The sequence below is a fragment of the Elgaria multicarinata genome, chromosome 9 (genome assembly GCF_023053635.1).
Source record: "Elgaria multicarinata webbii isolate HBS135686 ecotype San Diego chromosome 9, rElgMul1.1.pri, whole genome shotgun sequence".
NCBI classification, from domain to species: Eukaryota; Metazoa; Chordata; class Lepidosauria; order Squamata; family Anguidae; genus Elgaria; species Elgaria multicarinata.
This window is the reverse complement of record NC_086179.1, coordinates 3,116,063-3,134,787: the sequence shown is the minus strand read 5'-3', so window position 1 is coordinate 3,134,787 and position 18,725 is coordinate 3,116,063. Positions and strand designations below refer to the sequence as shown.

At 51.6% G+C, this 18,725-nt stretch overlaps 1 protein-coding gene across 2 annotated transcripts in view; it reads left to right on the top strand.

Moving 5' to 3' along the window:
* Positions 1-18,725, top strand: part of FLNC (filamin C) — a 117,640-nt gene that overhangs the window by 23,147 nt on the left and 75,768 nt on the right. For both annotated transcript variants that reach the window (XM_063134603.1, XM_063134602.1), the window contains exon 2: positions 17,548-17,796. In XM_063134603.1, the coding sequence (XP_062990673.1) occupies positions 17,548-17,796 (249 nt within the window). The remainder of the gene's footprint in view (positions 1-17,547; positions 17,797-18,725) is intronic.

Here is an 18,725-nt window from a genome sequence, read left to right as displayed (position 1 = left end):
GACTGCTCTCTATATCCTCGGCCTCACGGCCACCCAACTAGAAGAGCTGGGGGGGTGTCCCCGCCGTTCGGAGCTGCGCCTGGGCCCCTTCCTCAACCTGTCCAGCAGCAATCGCGGCAACACGGGCTCTGAGGCATGTAAGGAATTTCCCCCAGAACGATGTCGGTGCTGGAACGGCAGGCCTGGGGCGGGGCGGGAGGCTATTCTGCCCTTGAGCTGGGCAGCTGCTGGGCGGGTGAGAAGAGGCCTGCAGGGGCAGGGAGTGTGAGAAGGGGAGCCAGACATTCCCGGACTGATCCGACTGTCTTTGGCCCCAACTGGGCAGGGGCGGTCTCTGCTTCCAGAGTCAGCTGCCGGGAGCAGCTGCCGCCCGTTCTGGGCCTTTCCCTTCTTCCCAAAGGCGGAATGGAGCAGGCTCAGAAGCAGGCCCTGCTGGCTGGCCAAAGGCATGGCATTTCTGGACACCTGGCTGGCAACCAGAAGCCGGTGTGACCAAATCTGGCCCACGGCATCCTACTCTCCAGAGCAGTTTTGCCCCTGGCTGCCGCCAGGTCTTCTTCTAAACCCAAGACGCAGCGGCAGAGCTTGTGTGTTCATAGAATCATAGAATTATAGAATAGCAGAGTTGGAAGGGGCCTACAAGGCCATCGAGTCCAACCCCCTGCTCAATGCAGGAATCCACCCTAAAGCATCCCTGACAGATGGTTGTTGCTTGAGGGCGGTGCCTGGGAGATGAGGGGTGGAGCCTGGTCACTGGGGCGGGGCCTAATGGCACCTGATGGGAACAGAGGACGGAATCTCATTAGTCACATGGGAAGAGTCCGGCTGGGCCTGGAGTCCCACACAGGTAGATGCGCATGGGGAAAGCGCTCAAGCCTGGCCCGCCTCCCCCTCTGGGACTGGGGTGGCCAGGTGCCCTGCTTTACAGGGGAGAGTCCCCTCTTTGAAGGGCTCTCCTGTCCAATTGCGGTTTAAAGATAAAGGAGCGTAAGAACTGCTGCCCATCCACACTGATCACCTGAAAAGCAGACTGAACAGGTATTCACACAAGTAACCTGGTCACAGTCTTTGCACTAGGGTGAGATTTGCGGCATTTCTGTTTAGAATTTAATAATTATTTCTAAGTGTGCATCTATACTCATAAATTAGCAAACTTTATACTCATTTGTGTCTTTTTAATTTATTTTTTACTCCTTTTTTTATTGATGCATTCCCTCTTTTTTGGTGATTTATAAATAGTTACCCAATCCTGAGATTTTGCTTCTTCTCCAGGAGATCCTGCAGGAGATCCTGAAACCCTGAAACTTTGGGTCAACCCTGGAGACCTGGCAAATAAAATACTTTCTCTCTTCCCCAATTTTGTCACTTGACATGACAATATATTGAGGGGTGTCCTATGGTGGGAGGCGGCCTGTTGTCCACCCTGACATGCTAACTTTCTCTCTGCAGAGAACTGGTGTGGCTGGTGGAACATTCGACCATGTGACTGCCCCAACCATACCCAGGAGGGAGAATTGAACCTTAGGCCACAGCTAGACCTAAGGTTTCTCCTGGGATCATCCAGGGTTCGCCCCTGCCTGAGCACTGGATCCCCTGTGTGTCACCTAGGTGAACAGGTTTGACCCCTGGACGGTCCAGGGATAAACCTTAGGTCTAGCTATGGCCTACGTCTCTCTTAGCCTTGGATTTTTAATGTTGCGATTTCATGGATTGCCACTGATATGTTAGTGTTAGATAAGTTTATTCTCTCTCCCCCCCCCCCACTTCAAGAACTTGGCTAAGAAATAGACTTGGCTAAGAAATAGACTGAAAGAACTGGGCCTGTTTAGCCTGGAGAAGAGAAGATTGAGGGGAGACATGAGAGCACTCTTCAAATACTTAAAAGGTTGTCACACAGAGGAGGGCCTGGATCTCTTCTCGATCCTCCCAGAGTGCAGGACACGGAATAACGGGCTCAAGTTAAAGGAAGCCAGATTCCGGCTGGACATCAGGAAAAACTTCCTGTTAGAGCAGTACGACAATGGAACCCATGACCTAGGGAGGTTGTGGGCTCTCCCACCGTAGAGGCCTTCAAGAGGCATCTGGACAACCCTCTGTCAGGGATGCTTTAGGGTGGATTCCTGCATTGAGCAGGGGGTTGGACTCGATGGCCTTGTAGGTCCCTTCCAACTCAGCTATTCTATGATTCTATGACTTGCTAAGTAATAAACAGACATTTATTTATTTGCTACATTTTTTAATCTGCCCAGTTACAGACATTCTCTGGTTGGATTCCAAAAAACCAAAAGAATACAATGCAATGTAAAACCATAAAAGCTAAAAGAATAAAATACACTACAAAACAGCAAACAGAAAAGGAATAAATATAAAATATATAAATGCAGCCAAAAAAATCTACCTAAACTCTAAAATGCCTGGGAGAAAAGAAAGGCCTTTGCCTGGTGTTGAAAAGATAACAACAGGGATACCAGGCGAGCCTCCTTGGGGAGAGTGTTTTGTAAACGGGGTGCCAGCACCGAGAAGTCCCTCTCTCTCTCTCTCTCTCTCTCTCTCTCTTTCTCTCTCTCTCTCTCTCATGTTGCCACTTGCCTGGCTTCCTTTGACAAGGTCGTCCAGGAGACGGGTCCCAGCAGTTACATACAGTAGGAGATGCTGAGAAGATAGTCCTTCCAGCATCTCTACTGGGATTGGCTTTGCTGCACGTGGGGCTCCTCCCCTTGAAGAGGTTTGTGTGCAGCAAAGCCGCTCCATCCTTCTTGTGCAAGCACTGCATGAGTGTGCACCTGTTGCCCTCCTCCGGTGCCCTTGTTATCTCCGACCTGTGACTGGAGATAACAAAGGAGTTCCCCTGCTAGCTGCCACCATTAGGAGGGGGAGTAATCACAATCACAAATCAGAGATAACGAGCACAGTCTCTTCCTGCCTCCTCCCAAAGGCTCTGACATCCTCAAGGGCAGGGGGCGGGGCTTGGGGAGGAGAGTGGGCAGGGCCTGCAGAGGCAGCACAAACCTCCACATTAGGGCCCGCAAGCCGCAGGTTGCTCACCCAGGCTTTAAAATAAATGAATGAACTGTGCTGTCAATGGCATCGTCTAAAGCAGCCTTCCTCAACCTGGGGTGCTCCAGATGTGTTGCTGGCTGGGGCATTCTAGGAGATGCAGTCCAACACATCTGGAGCGCCCCAGGTTGAGGAAGGCTGGTCTAAAGTGACATTTAGGGTGGATTTGCATGTTGAACCCAACCCAGGAATTTGGAAGGAGAAAAAAGAAAGGGAAGAAAGCCTATTTAGATGGGAACCGCAAAATGTCTCGTTCGGGGATTCCACGTATTTCCCTGCTTGTTGCGTTCTGGTGAGATGGGAGAGCGGGATGCATTTTCCGGGTCTGGAAAAGAGGGCGTGTTTGCGGGAAGGATAATCCCCAACGCGCCTGGATTTAGTGCCAAACAGGAGAAGGGCTTTGATTAACCCAGCAGACCAGGGAGTGCAAGAGATCACATTACAGATGCTTTGTCACTCTACGTCACTGGACCCATGGACAGGAATGCTCTGTATCCCAGCTTCGTTGCCTTGGCAACAACCTCCTCCCCTCCTTTCTCTCCCCCCCCACCAGCGGTTCTCTGTCGGTCCCCTTCCTGCGTCCCCCTGTGCCAACGGGGACCCTCTGGAGATAACGGATTGTTTAAATCTGGGGGTTGAGGAGAGGGTGGGGAGAGGCCTTCTGTGCCCAGGCACCGCCTTTGTGCGCTCACAGGAGTGCTCACATGTTGCAAGTGAGCTCATCTCTCCAGAGGGACGGAGCCATGGCTCACCTTTCACTTGCATTTGCAGCTGGTTGACCTCAGTTCTCAGCTATGAGACGAGCAGGGGAGGCGGGTGCTGTGTGTGTGCACGCACACGCAAATCCGTGGAGGAGGAGGAGGAGGAGGAGGAGGAGGAGGAGGAGGAGGAGGAGGAGGGCTGGTCCTCCGAATTTCTGACTAGCAAGGAACCCGAACTCTCAGCTCTGTGTCCTTGGCAGTCCTGAGACCATCTGACCCCTTTCTTCCTCCAAGGAGCCCAAGGGTCCTCATTTTACCTTCACGACAACCCTGTGAGGTAGGTTAGGTTGCAAGACAGTGACCAGGCCCGAGATCACCCAGAGAATGTTTACGGCCGGATGGGGATTTGAACCTGGATCGTCTCAGTCCAAGCACAACACGCGAGACGGGCCTTCCCCAATCCGGAGCCCTTCAGGCATGTTGGGTTACAACTCCCATCACCCCAGCCAGTGATAGGAGTTGTTGTCTAACACATCTGGAGGGCACCAGAGCTTGAGGAAGGCTTCTCTAGCTGCTACTCCTTGCCTTCCTGGTTTGGACCAGTCCGAGAGCCTCCTCCTGTGAGAAGTAGGGCTGCCCAGCAGAAGGTTTAGCAGGACTCAGCCCCAGTAGCAACAACCTGAGCATGTGCAGAGTGTTTTTTGGTTTTTGTTTAAATCATAGCTAGCCCATGCACGTTCAACGATTCAGAGGCAAGCCTTCCAGGACACGTAGGCCTCGGCTCTGGTGTCCTTTCAGAAACCTGGCCCTGTGGGAAGTGGGGTAAAAGGCAGAGCTCAGACCCCTCACTCTCCACCCCCTTACACCCACACCTGTGCCTGTGGGGAGACATTGTTCGATCTTCCCTTTGAGCATGTCGCAACTGAGCTCATCTCTGCAGAGGGCAGAAAACCCAGCTCCCCTTTTGGGCTGGGGAGGATTTTGCAGTCATAGAATCATAGAATAGCAGAGTTGGAAGGGGCCTACAAGGCCATCGAGTCCAACCCCCTGCTCAATGCAGGAATCCACCTGAAAGCATCCCTGACAGAGGGTTGTCCAGCTGCCTCTTGAAGGCCTCTAGTGTGGGAGAGCCCACCACCTCCCTAGGTCACTGGTTCCATTGTTGTACTGCTCTAACAGCCAGGAAGTTTTTCCTGATGTCCAGCTGGAATCTGGCTTCCTGTCACTTGAGCCCGTTATTCCGTGTCCTGCACTCTGGGAGGATCGAGAAGAGATCCTGGCCCTCCTCTGTGTGACAACCTTTCAAGTATTTGAAGAGTGCTCTCATGTCTCCCCTCCATCTTCTCTTCTCCAGGCTAAACATGCCCAGTTCTTTCAGTCTCTCTTCATAGGGCTTTGTTTCCAGACCCCTGATCATCCTGGTTGACCCATGTACATTGATGGTGCTATATAAATAAATAAATAAATTAATAATAATAATAATAATAATAATTGACCCTGGTTGCCCAGTCCAGCACATCTGAACGACGTCAGGTTGGGGAAGGCTGATACCCCTTAAATGCGCCATGTGGGAAGCGGCTCTGAAATCTGTGCTATCTCCAGTATTCGGGGCAGTCAACCTGTGTACACCAGTTGCTGGGGAACATGGGTGGGAGGGTGCTGTTGCACCGTGTCCTGGCTGATGGCTGGTTGGTTGCTGTGTGAATGGGCTCAAGTTAAAGGAAGCCAGATTCCAGCTGGACATCAGGAAAAACTTCCTGACTATTAGAGCAGTACGGCAATGGAATCAGTTGCCTGGTGAGGTTGTGGGCTCTCCCACACTAGAGGCCTTCAAGAGGCAGCTGGACAACCATCCGTCAGGGATGCTTTAAGGCGGATTCCTGCATTGAGCAGGGGGTTGGACTCGATGGCCTTGTAGGCCCCTTCCAACTCTGCTATTCTATGATTCTATGAGAGCACTGGACTAGATGGACCCTGGGTCTCTCCCAGCAGGGCTCTTCTTACGTACTTATGTTTTAGCCAAGCTTTGGGCTTCAGGGAGCCTGTACCCCTTCCTTCAACAAATCCTCCCCCCCCCCCCCCGGACATCCCTTCATCTGAGAATGCTTTCTTTAGCCCCCCCCCCCCCCCGCCCTTGGCTGTCCCCCCTCCCGGCCTCTCGCAACTGAGAAACCAAAGAAGTGTCTTACAGGCCTGGAAAGCCCAACTCCTCTGTTGGAGGAAGAGACAACTTTGCCGGCCGGGGGTGGGGGTGGGGGTGGGGGGGTCGGGGGAAGAAGGAAGAAGAGGAAGCCGGCGAGGCAGCTGGGCTGTGAGGTTCCCCGGCTTTTCTCAGAGGGTAAGAACTGGATGGTGAGCTGCCTCCCCCAGCCGCCCGCTGCCGCCCCACAACTGAGTCCCCGGAGTCCTTGACGCGGGGCCTGCCAAGTCGGTTACGCGCAAGTCATGAAATAAGCTGTTAGAAATGCGACGCAGAGCCCTGGAGAGGCACGCTGGGGCGGCCCAGCTGTGCGCAGATGTTCGGTGGGCCGAGAGGCTCCCCACGGCGTCGGCCAGGAGCTCCTGAGTGCGTTCAGTCTTGTTATGTCGGGAGCGTGTGCGTGTCACCCCCCGCCGCCTGATTGTGCACCGCTCTGCAATCCCTGCACCCCATCCCGGAGTGCAGGACATGGAATAACGGGCTCAAGTTAAAGGAAGCCAGATTCCGGCTGGACATCAGGAAAAACTTCCTGACTGTTAGAGCAGTATGACAATGGAATTGGTTACCTAGGGAGGTGGTGGGCAGTCCCACACTAGAGGCCATCAAGAGGCAGCTGGACAGCCATCTGCCAGGGATGCTTTAGGGAGGATTCCTGCATTGAGCAGGGGGTTGGACTCGATGGCCTTGCAGGCCCCTTCCAACTCTGCGATTCTATGATTCTATGATTCTATCCCGACACCCCACCTTCCCTCCCCAGACCGGCTCTAACCCAGCTGGATGACAGAGAGAGAGCAGGCTCCGCCACAGCGTAGATTGCGCACCCCAACGTGGCAATGCGGCCCCCTCTGGGGTGGAACTGGACAGCTGTGTAGCAGCTGCACAGAACAGTGGGCCCAATTTTGTATGTGTGTGTGTGTGTGTGTGTGTGTGTGTGTGTGTGAGAGAGAGAGAGAGAGAGAGAGAGAGAGAGAGGAGAAATGGCCTGTGTGCATGCCGTACACAGGAAAGTGAAACCTCTCCCTGAGGCCTCTTGCATGGAAAGCAAAAAGGGGGTTAAAATGGATGAAGGAGCAAAGGGCCCCCTTCCTGTGGGGGGCTCGGGACTCCGTCCCCTGAGCAGGTCCTGCGGTTGGGGGCTGGCTCTGGAAGGCCTCTCGTGAACTGGACCCTGTGGCCCCAAAGGGGTTTGATCCCCCCCCTTCTGCACGAGTTGGCAAAAGAGCGCCCTTTTGCACAAGCCTTCGCTGTGCCACGCCAGGCCACCTCCTTCTGCATCCATCGGCACAAAATGTGCGTAGAAACATGGGGAGGGAAGAGGGGAAGGAGCAGCTGTTTCCTTTTCTCGCCCCTCCCTCCCTTCGCTGCTTAAGTCTGTAGCCTCCCCCCCCCCCCCGCTCTCAAAAGCTGGAACGGCTCTGTTTTTGGGCCGACGGCTCGCAGCTGTCCGGAGAAGAAGGGTGTGGGAGGAAGGCGAGGAACATCGCGGCTGGGGTTGCTGAATGCGGGAGGCACATTTGAAGGCGAAGGCAACCCCAAGGGCAGGAATCAGGGTCGCCGTTTGGTCTGGGAATACGTGATGAACCAATACATTGTTGGTGCTATATAAATAAATAAATTAATAATAATAATAACTGGGGGATGACATTGAGCATGCGCAGAGTGGCTGTCAGGTAACCTGTAGCCAGCCAACTCCCTCCCCTGAATTTAGTGCAGGCTTTCCTAACCCGGCGGCCTCCCCATGGCCTGGGCTGCAACTAGTCCAGGCCATAGGGAGGCCGCCGGGTTAGGAAAGGCTGGCGTGGTGTGAGAAGGGGTCACGCAGGCCAGAAAGGTCGGCTTCCACCAGGCTGCCGGCCAGAGGAGCGCTATGGACGCACTCCTTGCAATGATTCCAGCCTGAGCTCACAGCCCCACATTCCCCCACCTCCATAGGTCACCCAGGGGATGCTGCCCAGCTCTGACCCTGGCTGGGTTGCTGAAGTGGTGCCTGCAGCTGGCTGCAGATGTGAAGCCCAGAAGAGGGGGGAGAGAACCGGGCGCCCATCGCCTCCCACACCAGCGCACTGACTGTCTCCCTCTCTCTCTCCCCTCCCACCACCACACCCTCCAAGACCCCCAGAGGCAGCTGCTCTTGCAGGGGGGGGAGGCTGAGGCATGGGGGACCCCCAGCGGCCTGCTTCTCCAGCATCACTGCTGCAAACATCTGTAGCCCATTTCCTCTCTGGGCACAATCCAATAGCATTTTCCATGTCCAGCGCATTGAACGGCTCATCGCCTCTGTTTGCCTTTGTAAAGGGGATGTGCGCGTGCGGGTGCGTCCTGGGCTCGGACACTTTCTCTTAATTTATATTTATTTTATTTATTTATTACATTTCTATACCGCCCAATAGCCGAAGCTCTCTGGACGGTTCACAAAAATTAAAACCGTAATAAAACAACCAAAATGTTAAAAGCACAATTACAAAATACAGTATAAAAAGCACAACCAGGATAAAACCACACAGCAAAATTGATATAAGATTAAAATACAGAGTCAGAACAGTAAAATTTAAATTTAAGTTAAAATTAAGTGTTAAAATACTGAGAGAATAAAAAGGTCTTCAGCTGGTGACGAAAGGAGTACAGTGTAGGCGCCAGGCGGACCTCTCTGGGGAGCTCATTCCACAGCCAGGGTGCCACAGTGGAGAAGGCCCTCCTCCTAGTAGCCACCTGCCTCAATTCCTTCAGCAGGGGCTCACGGAGAAGGGCCCCTGTAGATGATCTTAAGGTCCGGGCAGGTACATATGGGAGGAGGCGTTCCTTCAGATAACCTGGCCCCAAACCGTTTAGGGCTTTAAATGTCAATACCAGCACTTTGAATCGGGCCGGACCTGGACTGGCAGCCAATGAAGTTGTAAAAGGACTGGCGTAATGTGAACTTAAGGAAGCAGACAGACAGACAGACCTGTTCCATGCGCTTCCCCATGTGCCGAATTCACACCAGTGAGTGCCTCGTATGAAACCTCGGAGCGGACCTGCAGCTTGTGCCACTGACCTCTGGGCTCATGGCGGCGCCTCCAGTGATCCCCCAACTGCCTCCATTAAACAGGGACTGTCGCTAAACTCTGGTCTCTACATCTCTGACTCTGATCATTCAGGGTCTCTGCATCTCTGATTCGTATCATTCAGACCTCCAACGGTCCCGTCCTCCCCCCAAAAAAGATAGAAACAGCGGCAGGGTAGTGGTGGAGATCAGGGCAGGAACCCTGTTTACCCTGTTTTAAACACTCCTCCTCAAAAATCTCCTGTTTGCCCCACTGGGGAAGACGTACCAGAGTCCAAGTCCAAGTCCAAGTATGGTTTGTTTGTTTATTTATTTATTTATTTATTTATTTATTATTGCATTTATATCCTGCTTTTTTCCTGCAAGGAACCCAAGGCGGTGTACATAATCCTCCTCCTCCTCTTCATTTTATCTTCACAACGACAACCCTGTGAGGTGGGTTGGGCTGAGAGTCTGTGACTGGCCCAAAGTCGCCCAGTGGGTTTCCATGGCCGAGTGGGGACTAGAACCCAGATCTCCCGACTCCTGGTCCAACAATCTAGCCCAGCCTTCCTCAACCTGGGGCGCTCCAGATGTGTTGGACTGCATCTCCAGATGTGTTGGACTGCATCTCCCAGAATGCCCCAGCCAGGTGGCTGGGGCATTCTGGGAGATGCAGTCCAACACATCTGGAGCGCCCCAGGTTGAGGAAGGCTGCTCTAGCCACTACATCACACAGGGTCCTCCCCGTGTTGTGTCTGGCTTGGCCTTCGCGCCTTTTGGAAAACATCTGGGGATTTTATACTTCATTGTACTTAGTTAGGAACATAGATCCTGCTTTTCTTTATAAAAATCAGCTCAAAGGGGCTTAGAAAAACAAACAATTAAAAAGTCCATAAAATACATAAAATGTAGTCAAGTCACGGAAATCGATTCCACGCCATAAGATCAAGAGCAGGAAAACAACAACTGAGCGTTAAAAACAGAGTCACGGAGTTTCCACCCACATTAACAAGGGCAGTGAAAGGGAAAGGTCTTAGCCGTGGGGGACCCAGCAGAACCCCGCCATCGGATTGCTTCTTAGGATGCCGTTTGCGTGAAAGCAAACGCACTACAGTATTTCAGGTTTTATCTCCGTCATCCAGGGCTCTACAGCAGCCTCCTCCAAGCCAGCACCCTCCAGGGATTTTGGACTACAGTTCCCATCACCCTCGGCCAGCAGGCCAGGAGTGATGGGAACTGTAATCCAACACACCTGGAGGGTGTTTGGCTTGGGTCAGGCTGCTCTAGGAGTTAAGGCAGTTGTGGTGGAGAGGCAATATGCATCTTGACCGCAGTGGTCATACATGGAAATGCATGCACAGCGTGGTGTAGTGGTTACAGTGTTTATTTATTTAATTTATTTAAAACATTTCTTTGCCAGCTTTCAGGACAGGAGCCCTCCCAAGGCAGCATAGAACAATAAAACTGTCACAAGAAAACATGATACGGTAGTAAAAACAGTGTTTGACCAGGGCTACATTCCCCACTCGGTTATGAAGCTTTGAGCTGGTTGCTCTCTCTCAATCTAACCTCCCTCACAGGGATGTTGTGAGGCTAAAAGTGGGGGGAAACCAGGCAGGAAAGAAAATGTAATGGATCAAGCTTGATACAAGAGGCCCTGCTCCCCTTACAGCTTTCTCACAACAACTTCTCTAGACTGCAAAATGTCTGAGCCGTTCCTATTCTGTGGAAAGTACAACCAGATCCATGTAGGACTAGAAAATGTCTTTAATTCCATTTAAAGGAAATGATTGGGGCCAGTTTACCGTCACAGCCTGCTTGCAAATAATCGGTAAAAGAAGATAGTCCCTGCCCACAGGCTTACAATCTAAAAAGGCATGACACGCAAGGAAAAAGGAACAGGGAGGGAAGAGGAAAAAAATCAAGTCTTTCAGCAGGGCTGGTGGGATGGCCCTGCCTTTTCTTCTTATCTCCTTCAACTGAGGGTGCTGCTGCACTCATGTGGGTTCCTGGTCAACAGCTGGGTGGCCCCAGTGTGAACAGAGCGGTGGACTAGATCACAGAATCATAGAATCATAGAATAGCAGAGTTGGAAGGGGCCTACAAGGCCATCGAGTCCAACCCCCTGCTCAAGGCAGGAATCCACCCTAAAGCATCCCTGACAGATGGTTGTCCAGATGCCTCTTGAAGGCCTCTAGGGTGGGAGAACCCACCACCTCCCTAGGTAACTGGTTCCATTGTCGTACTGCTCTAAGTCAGGAAGTTTTTCCTGATGTCCAGCCGGAATCTGGCTTCCTTTAACTTGAGCCCATTATTCCGTGTCCTGCACTCTGGGAGGATTGAGAAGAGATCCTGGCCCTCCTCTGTGTGAAAACCTTTTAAGTCTTTGAAGAGTGTCTCATGTCTCCCCTCAATCTTCTCTTCTCCAGGCTAAAGATGCCCAGTTCTTTCAGTCTCTCTTCATAGGGCTTTGTTTCCAGATGGACTGAAACAGCAGAGCTCTTCATATTCCAGGGACTTGTTCTGTTCCTGGGGAATAGAAAGGAGTGTCATATCAGCCCTTGGAGGAACTGCGTGTTCTGCCACTGCGTAGGAAAACCATCATGTATGAGCCAAAGAGGCTGTAAAATGCAATGGGCCCAATCCATCGGTAAGTTCTCCTGCACAAGCCCCGTAAGGAGTGAATGGGAGTCGTGCAAGAGAAGAGGTGCTTTCATTTCATTTCCATCACACGCCTGCTGGAGAACCTCCTGGTGGAATTGGTCCTATTATTGTACAGTTCTTGTGATTTGAAGCCGGGTCTTCAAGACTTAAGTTGCGTAACGCTCCAAGTTATCTGCAGTTTGTTAAAAAATTGTGGTGGTGGGGGGGAGCAGGGAGCCAAAGAGGAGATGTATTTGGTTAAAGAGCACAGCCGAGACACACTGGCATGCTTTTGATGTGTCTCTGAAGAAGTGCGTTTCAAAATGTATTGAGCTAATACAATATTTCTGTGCACTCTGGAGATTTCATCTCCTTCCACCCTGCTCCATTTTGAGGATTGATGGTTGGGGTCAGGAATCTCTAGGATGGCTTCTGCAGAGGGGTTGGGGTTGTGTGTGTGGGGGTTAACAGCCAGATAAACAGAGCTCCTCTTATTTCCAGACAGCCCCCCCCCCCCCCGGTGGGTATAAAGATAGTTCCTTTGCAATGCTTGCTACCACTGCAGTTTAGGAGTTAGCCCCTGTGGAGGTAAATGATTCACATGGAAATCATTAACTCAACAATATTAACTGGAGTCAGTTTTCCGGACGGCTCCAGATGCAACATACTGGAACAAAATTTTGCACGGATTTGAAATCTGGCTACAATATTTCTTAACTTGCATTTGATATCTCAAATAAATGATTATTTTTTATTAAAAAAAATATGTCAAGGAACCAGTAAATAAAGACACACACCCCTCCCCAGCTGACACTAAGGGTGTAATCCTGTGCATGTTGAGAGAGAGAAAAGTCCTACAGTTCTCTGCGTTCCCTAGCCAGCCATCCTGATGTAGGACTTTTTCTGTTTATGAGGCTTTATACATGAGGCTTTTATTGTGCGCTCGTGATTGTTCACTCACAATAGTTTAGGGGTTCTTTAAGCAATGTCGTCATCTTCCAGGGCCTTTCCCGTGCTTTGCAACCATTATCACATTTTTTGTTCTAATGAGGAAAGTCTGATATTATTCTCCTTCATGAAAAAATTGTCCAAACCCTTCATCTGTGCAGGAGAGAACAGTTAAGTGTGCAACCCTTTACGCATTTAGACAGAATAAAGTCCTATAACTCGCAGCATTCCCCTGCTGGCCCATGCAGTCCTACATGCTGGGAGATGTAGGACTTTATTCTGTCTAAATGTGTATAGGATTGCACTCTAAGAGGCATTGAAGAAAGCTATTCATCGATCATCTGCTCAACTGGAGGAAATAGACAGAATTTGCAAACAGGATACTTTGAAATTAAAGGCACAGCAGACATGAGAAACCTTGATTTGCCAGCCGGCTGGCGTTGCAATTTCATTTTAAATGATAAAAATGGCCACAGGTCTGGTGGGAATAGAACAGGAGCAAAGTATTGAATGTGACAATTTGTCCGTGAGGTCATGCGCATCGCCCGTTCAAAGTGAGAGAACAGCACGTGACAGTTCCAGACTAAACTGCTAGTAGCGTGCAACCCACGTGAGCTAGTGGCTCCTGCCACATGTGGCAACAGGGAATTCTGTCACCCTGAGTATTATGGAAGACATGATAGAGGGGTACAAAACCATGCCTGGTGTGGAGAATGTGGAAAGGGAGACATTTTTCTCCCTCTCTCAAAATTCTAGAACCCCATGGGGTCATCCCATGAAGCTGATGGGTGGGAGATTCAGGACAGATCAAAGGAAGGACTTCTTCACACAGTGCAGCGTTCAACTATGGAACTCACTACCACAAGATGTAGCGATGGCCACCCATTTGGATGGCTTTAAAAGGGGGTTGGATCAATTCCTGGAGGCGAAGGCTATCCATGGCTACTAGCCCTGATAGTGTGCTATCTCCAGTATCGAGGCGGTAAGCCTGTGTGCCCCAGTTGCTGGGGAACATGGGCGGGAGGGTGTTGTTGCACCACGTCCTGCTTGTGGGTTCCTGGTTGACAACTGGTTGACCCAGCCTTCCTCAACCTGGGGCACTCCAGATGTGTTGGACTGCATCTCCCAGAATGCCCCAGCTGGCTGGGGCATTCTGGGAGATACAGTCCAACACATCTGGAGTGCCCCAGGTTGAGGAAGGCTGGTGTTGACCCCTGTGTTGGACTAGATGGCCTTCCACATTGTAGGAAGAAGAAGAACCATCACTGTATCCCTTTATTTTATGATGGATATAAAATTGGGTTGAGAGACCTTTTCAGGATGAAGTCCAAATTCTATTTCAGAGAAGCTTGTGGGGGTGGGCACTGCAGTAGGTGTGGCCGAAGGCAAGCGGAGTGAGCCCCCAATACATAAAATATCAGCATATTGCAGCATAGAACTTTTACTGCCTGTAACGAGGCCTGAGGGAACATACTTCAGCCTCTTAGAACGGGGAAAAACTGCACAAAAACTGAGAAACCACCAAAATGACCCATGGGTGGGGAAAAGGCTGTCTGGCCCCGGGCAGGGGGACGTTCATGGGAATAGGCCTGGGTTTGGCCCCTGGCCGGAGTTCCCCATCTCTCATGTAAGGAATGTGATGTATAAACTCAAGGAATATCTAGCTCTACCTTTCCTTTTCATCAAACCCAGGTGAGGCAGTGGCTGTTCTGAACCAGTGCCTGGGCACAGTAAGGGACTGGATGGGGGCTAACAAACTGAGACTCAATCCAGACAAGACGGAGGGACTGTTAGCGGGTGGTTCATCTGTCCAGCGAGGTGATGTTTGCCCTGTCCTGGACAGGATTGCACTCTCCCTAAAGGATCGGGTCCGTAGTTTGGGGGTGCTCTTGGATCCAGAACTGTCACTTGAAGCACAGGTGAACTCAGTGGCAAAGAGCACCTTTTATCAACTGAGGCTGATATATCAACTACGCCCTTATCTGGACAGAGATAGCCTAGCTACAGTTATCCATGCTCTGATAACCTCCCGTTTGGATTACTGCAATGCGTTATACGTGGGGCTGCCTTTGAAAGTGGTCCGGAAGCTTCAGCTGGTACAAAACAGGGCAGCCCGTTTACTAATAGGGACTGGCCGGCGAGATCACATTACTCCAGTCCTTTTCCAGCTTCATTGGCTGCCAGTCCAGGTCCGGGCCCAATTCAAAGTGCTGGTATTGACATTTAAAGCCCTAAACGGTTTGGGGCCAGGTTATTTGAAGGAACACCTCCTCCCATATGTACCTGCCCGGACCTTGAGATCATCCACAGGGGCCCTTCTCCGTGAGCCCCTGCCAAAGGAAGTGAGGTAGGTGGCTACTAGGAGGAGGGCCTTCTCCGCTGTGGCACCCCGGCTGTGGAACGAGCTCCCCAGAGAGCCTACACTGTACTCTTTTCGTCGCCAGCTGAAGACCTTTTTATTCTCTCAGTATTTTAACACTTAATTTTAACTTAAATTTAAATTTTACTGTTCTAACTCTGTATTTTAATCTTATATCAATTTCTGCTGCGTGGTTTTATCCTGGTTGTGCTTTTGATACTGTATTTTGTGTTTGTGTTTTTAACCTGTTGGTAGTTTTATGATGGTTTTAATTTTTGTGAACCGCCCAGAGAGCGGCTATTGGGCGGTATAAAAATGTAATAAATAAATAAATATCCCAGAATCCTCCTCTCTTCCATGGGACACCTCTTGGCCTCAGAGCTCAGCAGCAGCTGCCCCATCATGCCACCTTCGGGAGCCGAGCATGGTTATTTATTTATTTATTTATTTATTGCATTTGTATACCGCCCAATAGCCGAAGCTCCCTGGGTGGTTAGGTCACAGGTGACCATCCGCCGGGGCTGGGTAGGCTAGTGCTGTACCCTTTAGCCTTCTCCCGGATGTCACCGGACGCAGCGAGGAGGAGGAGGAGGAGGAGGAGGAGGAGGAGGAGGAGGAGGAGGAGGAGGAGGGGGAAAAGCTGAATTCTCTTGCATGGCTTTGCACTTGGGCTGAATATGGTGCTGTGGCTCAACTGGTGTTTATGGAAAGACTGAGCTGGGAGCGAAAGGATCGATGCTGCCTGCTTTGTTCCCAGGACGGACTTGAAAATGTGTCATAGATTCCTAGGGAAGCAGCGGCCAGAGTCCCGGAGGGAGGATTTCCTTGTCATCTTTCCCGCTCCCCCGTGCCCCATCCTAAACTCCTGACCCAACCACTTGCTAGGTTGTGTAGCAACCCAGTACATACACAACAAGTTTTCCAACTCGTGCTTGTTTAGGAACATAAGAGTTGGAGGGGATCCCAGAGGTCATCTGGTCCAACCCCTGCCTGAAAAAAGAGAAAGGGGAGGAATACTGTCATGGCGTAACGAATAGGAAAAATGAATAATAAACTGCACTCAGTGTCATTAACACCCTGCTCAGAAATATCTATTTTCCTCTTTTAAACATGGCCAAAACAGGATTATTACTCTAACCACTGTATATTACTCACTTCAGTAGAACTCAAGGAATCAACCTTGTTCCTGTCAATGCAGGCAGATGTTCACCTGCCTCATCTCAAACTTCTCACAGAGATGGACTACAATCTTTCCCAGTTGAATTTCTGCCTGAAGTTCCTGGAGGCAACTGAAGTGGTCCCTTCCCCCATTTTATCACTTCATAAGATTCAAGGCTTATGTAGCATTGTTGCTCTAACCAGTGTACCTTACACCTTTAGTAGAGCACAAGGAGCCCTCAAGTAGGGTGTCCATATGGAACAGAGGGCAGGGCTCCTGTATCTTTAACAGTTGTATAGAAAAGGGAATTTCAGCAGGCGTCATTTATATGCATGCAGCACCTGGTGAAATCCCCTCTTCATCACAACAGTTAAAGCTGCAGGAGCTATACCAGAGTGACCAGATACAAAATAGGGCAAGGCTCCTGCAGCTTTAACGGTTGTGATGAAGAGGGGATTTCACCAGGTGCTGCATGCATACCAATGGCAGCTGCTGAAATTCCCTTTTCTATGCAACTGTTAAAGGTACAGGAGCCCTGTCCGCCTTTCCATATGGACATCCTATCTCAAGGAGCCTGAGGGAGGGTTCTGTGTAACTCAAAAGCTTGCACGCTGCATTTTGGCCTGCATAGGCCATGCATTGCACGCCTCTCGGTTTCTCTGCACTTGAACTGACTTCAAGGGGGGGGGGGGGAATGCCATCTTTGAGGGGTGTGTGGAAGCTCTGGCTAGGCGGAGGTGTCTGCGGCTGCCCCTTTCGCATGCCCAAGTTGCCCCTAGCTGTTGCCACCATCAAATTACGGGTGGCGATGCTTGGACTGGCCCGTGACAACTGGCTGCAGACTATGTGAGCCGACTCCTTTGGGAAACACGGCCCAATCTAGGGGAGTGGGGGATCTGGGGTGCGTGGGTAAGCCGGCCCAGAAGCGGATGACTCCGGCAGGGCTGTGCACCCTCTGTTGGCCGGAGGACCAAATTCCATTTCGGAGAAGCTCTTGGGGGCTTTGCGTTGCAGTGGTGGGCGGGGCCAGAGGAAAAGGGGCGGGAGCAAAATAAAAGGGGAGGGACCAAAGCCAAAGGGGTGGGGCTAAAAAAGCAAAGTTGGGGCCAATGGTGGCAGTGCCGAAATCACCCCAGGCAGGCACCAACGTGTTTTAGCTTGGTTGCCTTTTAGGAGGGCTTTTGGAGAGCAATTTCTGCCTTTTAGAACGTGGGGAAACGGCAGCTAAGCCAGGGACCGACCAGATGATTGGCCATGGGGGAAAGGAGCCTGGGGGCCCCTGGGGCCCGGATTTCTCCCCCCCCACCCCTCGCTGTCCTGGCTCTGAGGTCCTGCACCCCTGTGCTACAGGAGGGCGGCTGTCCTCGGTGCTGGGATCAGCCCTGCTCTCTGCTCCGCCGGCCTCTCCGCCGTGGCTAACCCTGCGCTCTCCCCGGCCCTCTTTCCTCTCTGCAGACAGCAAGGCCATCGTGGACGGGAACCTGAAGCTGATCCTGGGCTTGATCTGGACGCTGATCCTGCACTACTCCATCTCCATGCCCATGTGGGAAGACGAGGACGAGGAAGACGCCAAGAAGCAGACGCCCAAGCAGCGCCTCCTGGGCTGGATCCAGAACAAAGTGCCCCAGCTGCCCATCACCAACTTCAACCGCGACTGGCAGGACGGCAAAGCCCTGGGCGCCCTGGTGGACAACTGCGCTCCCGGTGAGGGGGCAGGGAGGGGGTGGGGGCGGAGGGGAGGGGGGGAGGGGGGAAACGCCAAGAGGGCAGGGCTCCTGCAGCTTTAGAACCCAGATCTCCCGAGTCAAGAGGGGAGGGCTCCTGCAGCTTGAGCTGCTGCGCTGAAGAGGGGATTTCACCAGGTGCTGCATGCATGCAAATGACACCTGCTGAAATTCCCTTTTCTATGCAACTGTTATAGATACCCGGTCCTCCTTTCCATAGGGTCACCCTATCTGTGACTGGCCCAAAGTCACCCAGTGGGTTTCCATGGCCGAGTGGGGACTAGACCCCGGATCTCCCGACTCCCAGTCCAACACCTTAGCCACTACGCCACGCTGGCTGTGCAAGTGATGAGAAACCATCAAACGATCAGTGGTCAGTGGAAAGAGGGTGGAGCCGGGGGGTGGAGCGTCCTGGGGGACTCCGGACAGCCAGATTGGGAATCCCGGTGGACCAGAACTGACCCGCAGGCCTGAGGTTCGACACCCTGGGACTAGAACATACGTATCATTTAGAAATGGCTGCCTCCTGGTTTCTTCCTCACGTCAATATGTAGCTTTTATCTAGCACTTCAGAATGTTAAAAATATTTCGCAAACCTTTTATCATCTGTACAACAACCCTGTAAGGTAGGCCAGCAACTATTAGTCGCCTCCTATTATGGGATGCTATGGCAGCGTGGCTTTCCTGAGGCCACCTGGTGAGTTTGTCGCAAAGGCGAGAGTCAGACCAAGGACGTCCTGACCTCTCGCTCGGTCCTGGATCCACTTTTCGTGCTGCATTAAGAATCTTATTCACACTTGGCAAAAGTGCTTTTTGGACCCATAGATAAAAATGTCCTGCTTCATAGAGAAGGGCAAATAACTGAATTCAGACTGGTTCCAGAAAAGTCAATTCTGTTAAAAATAATTC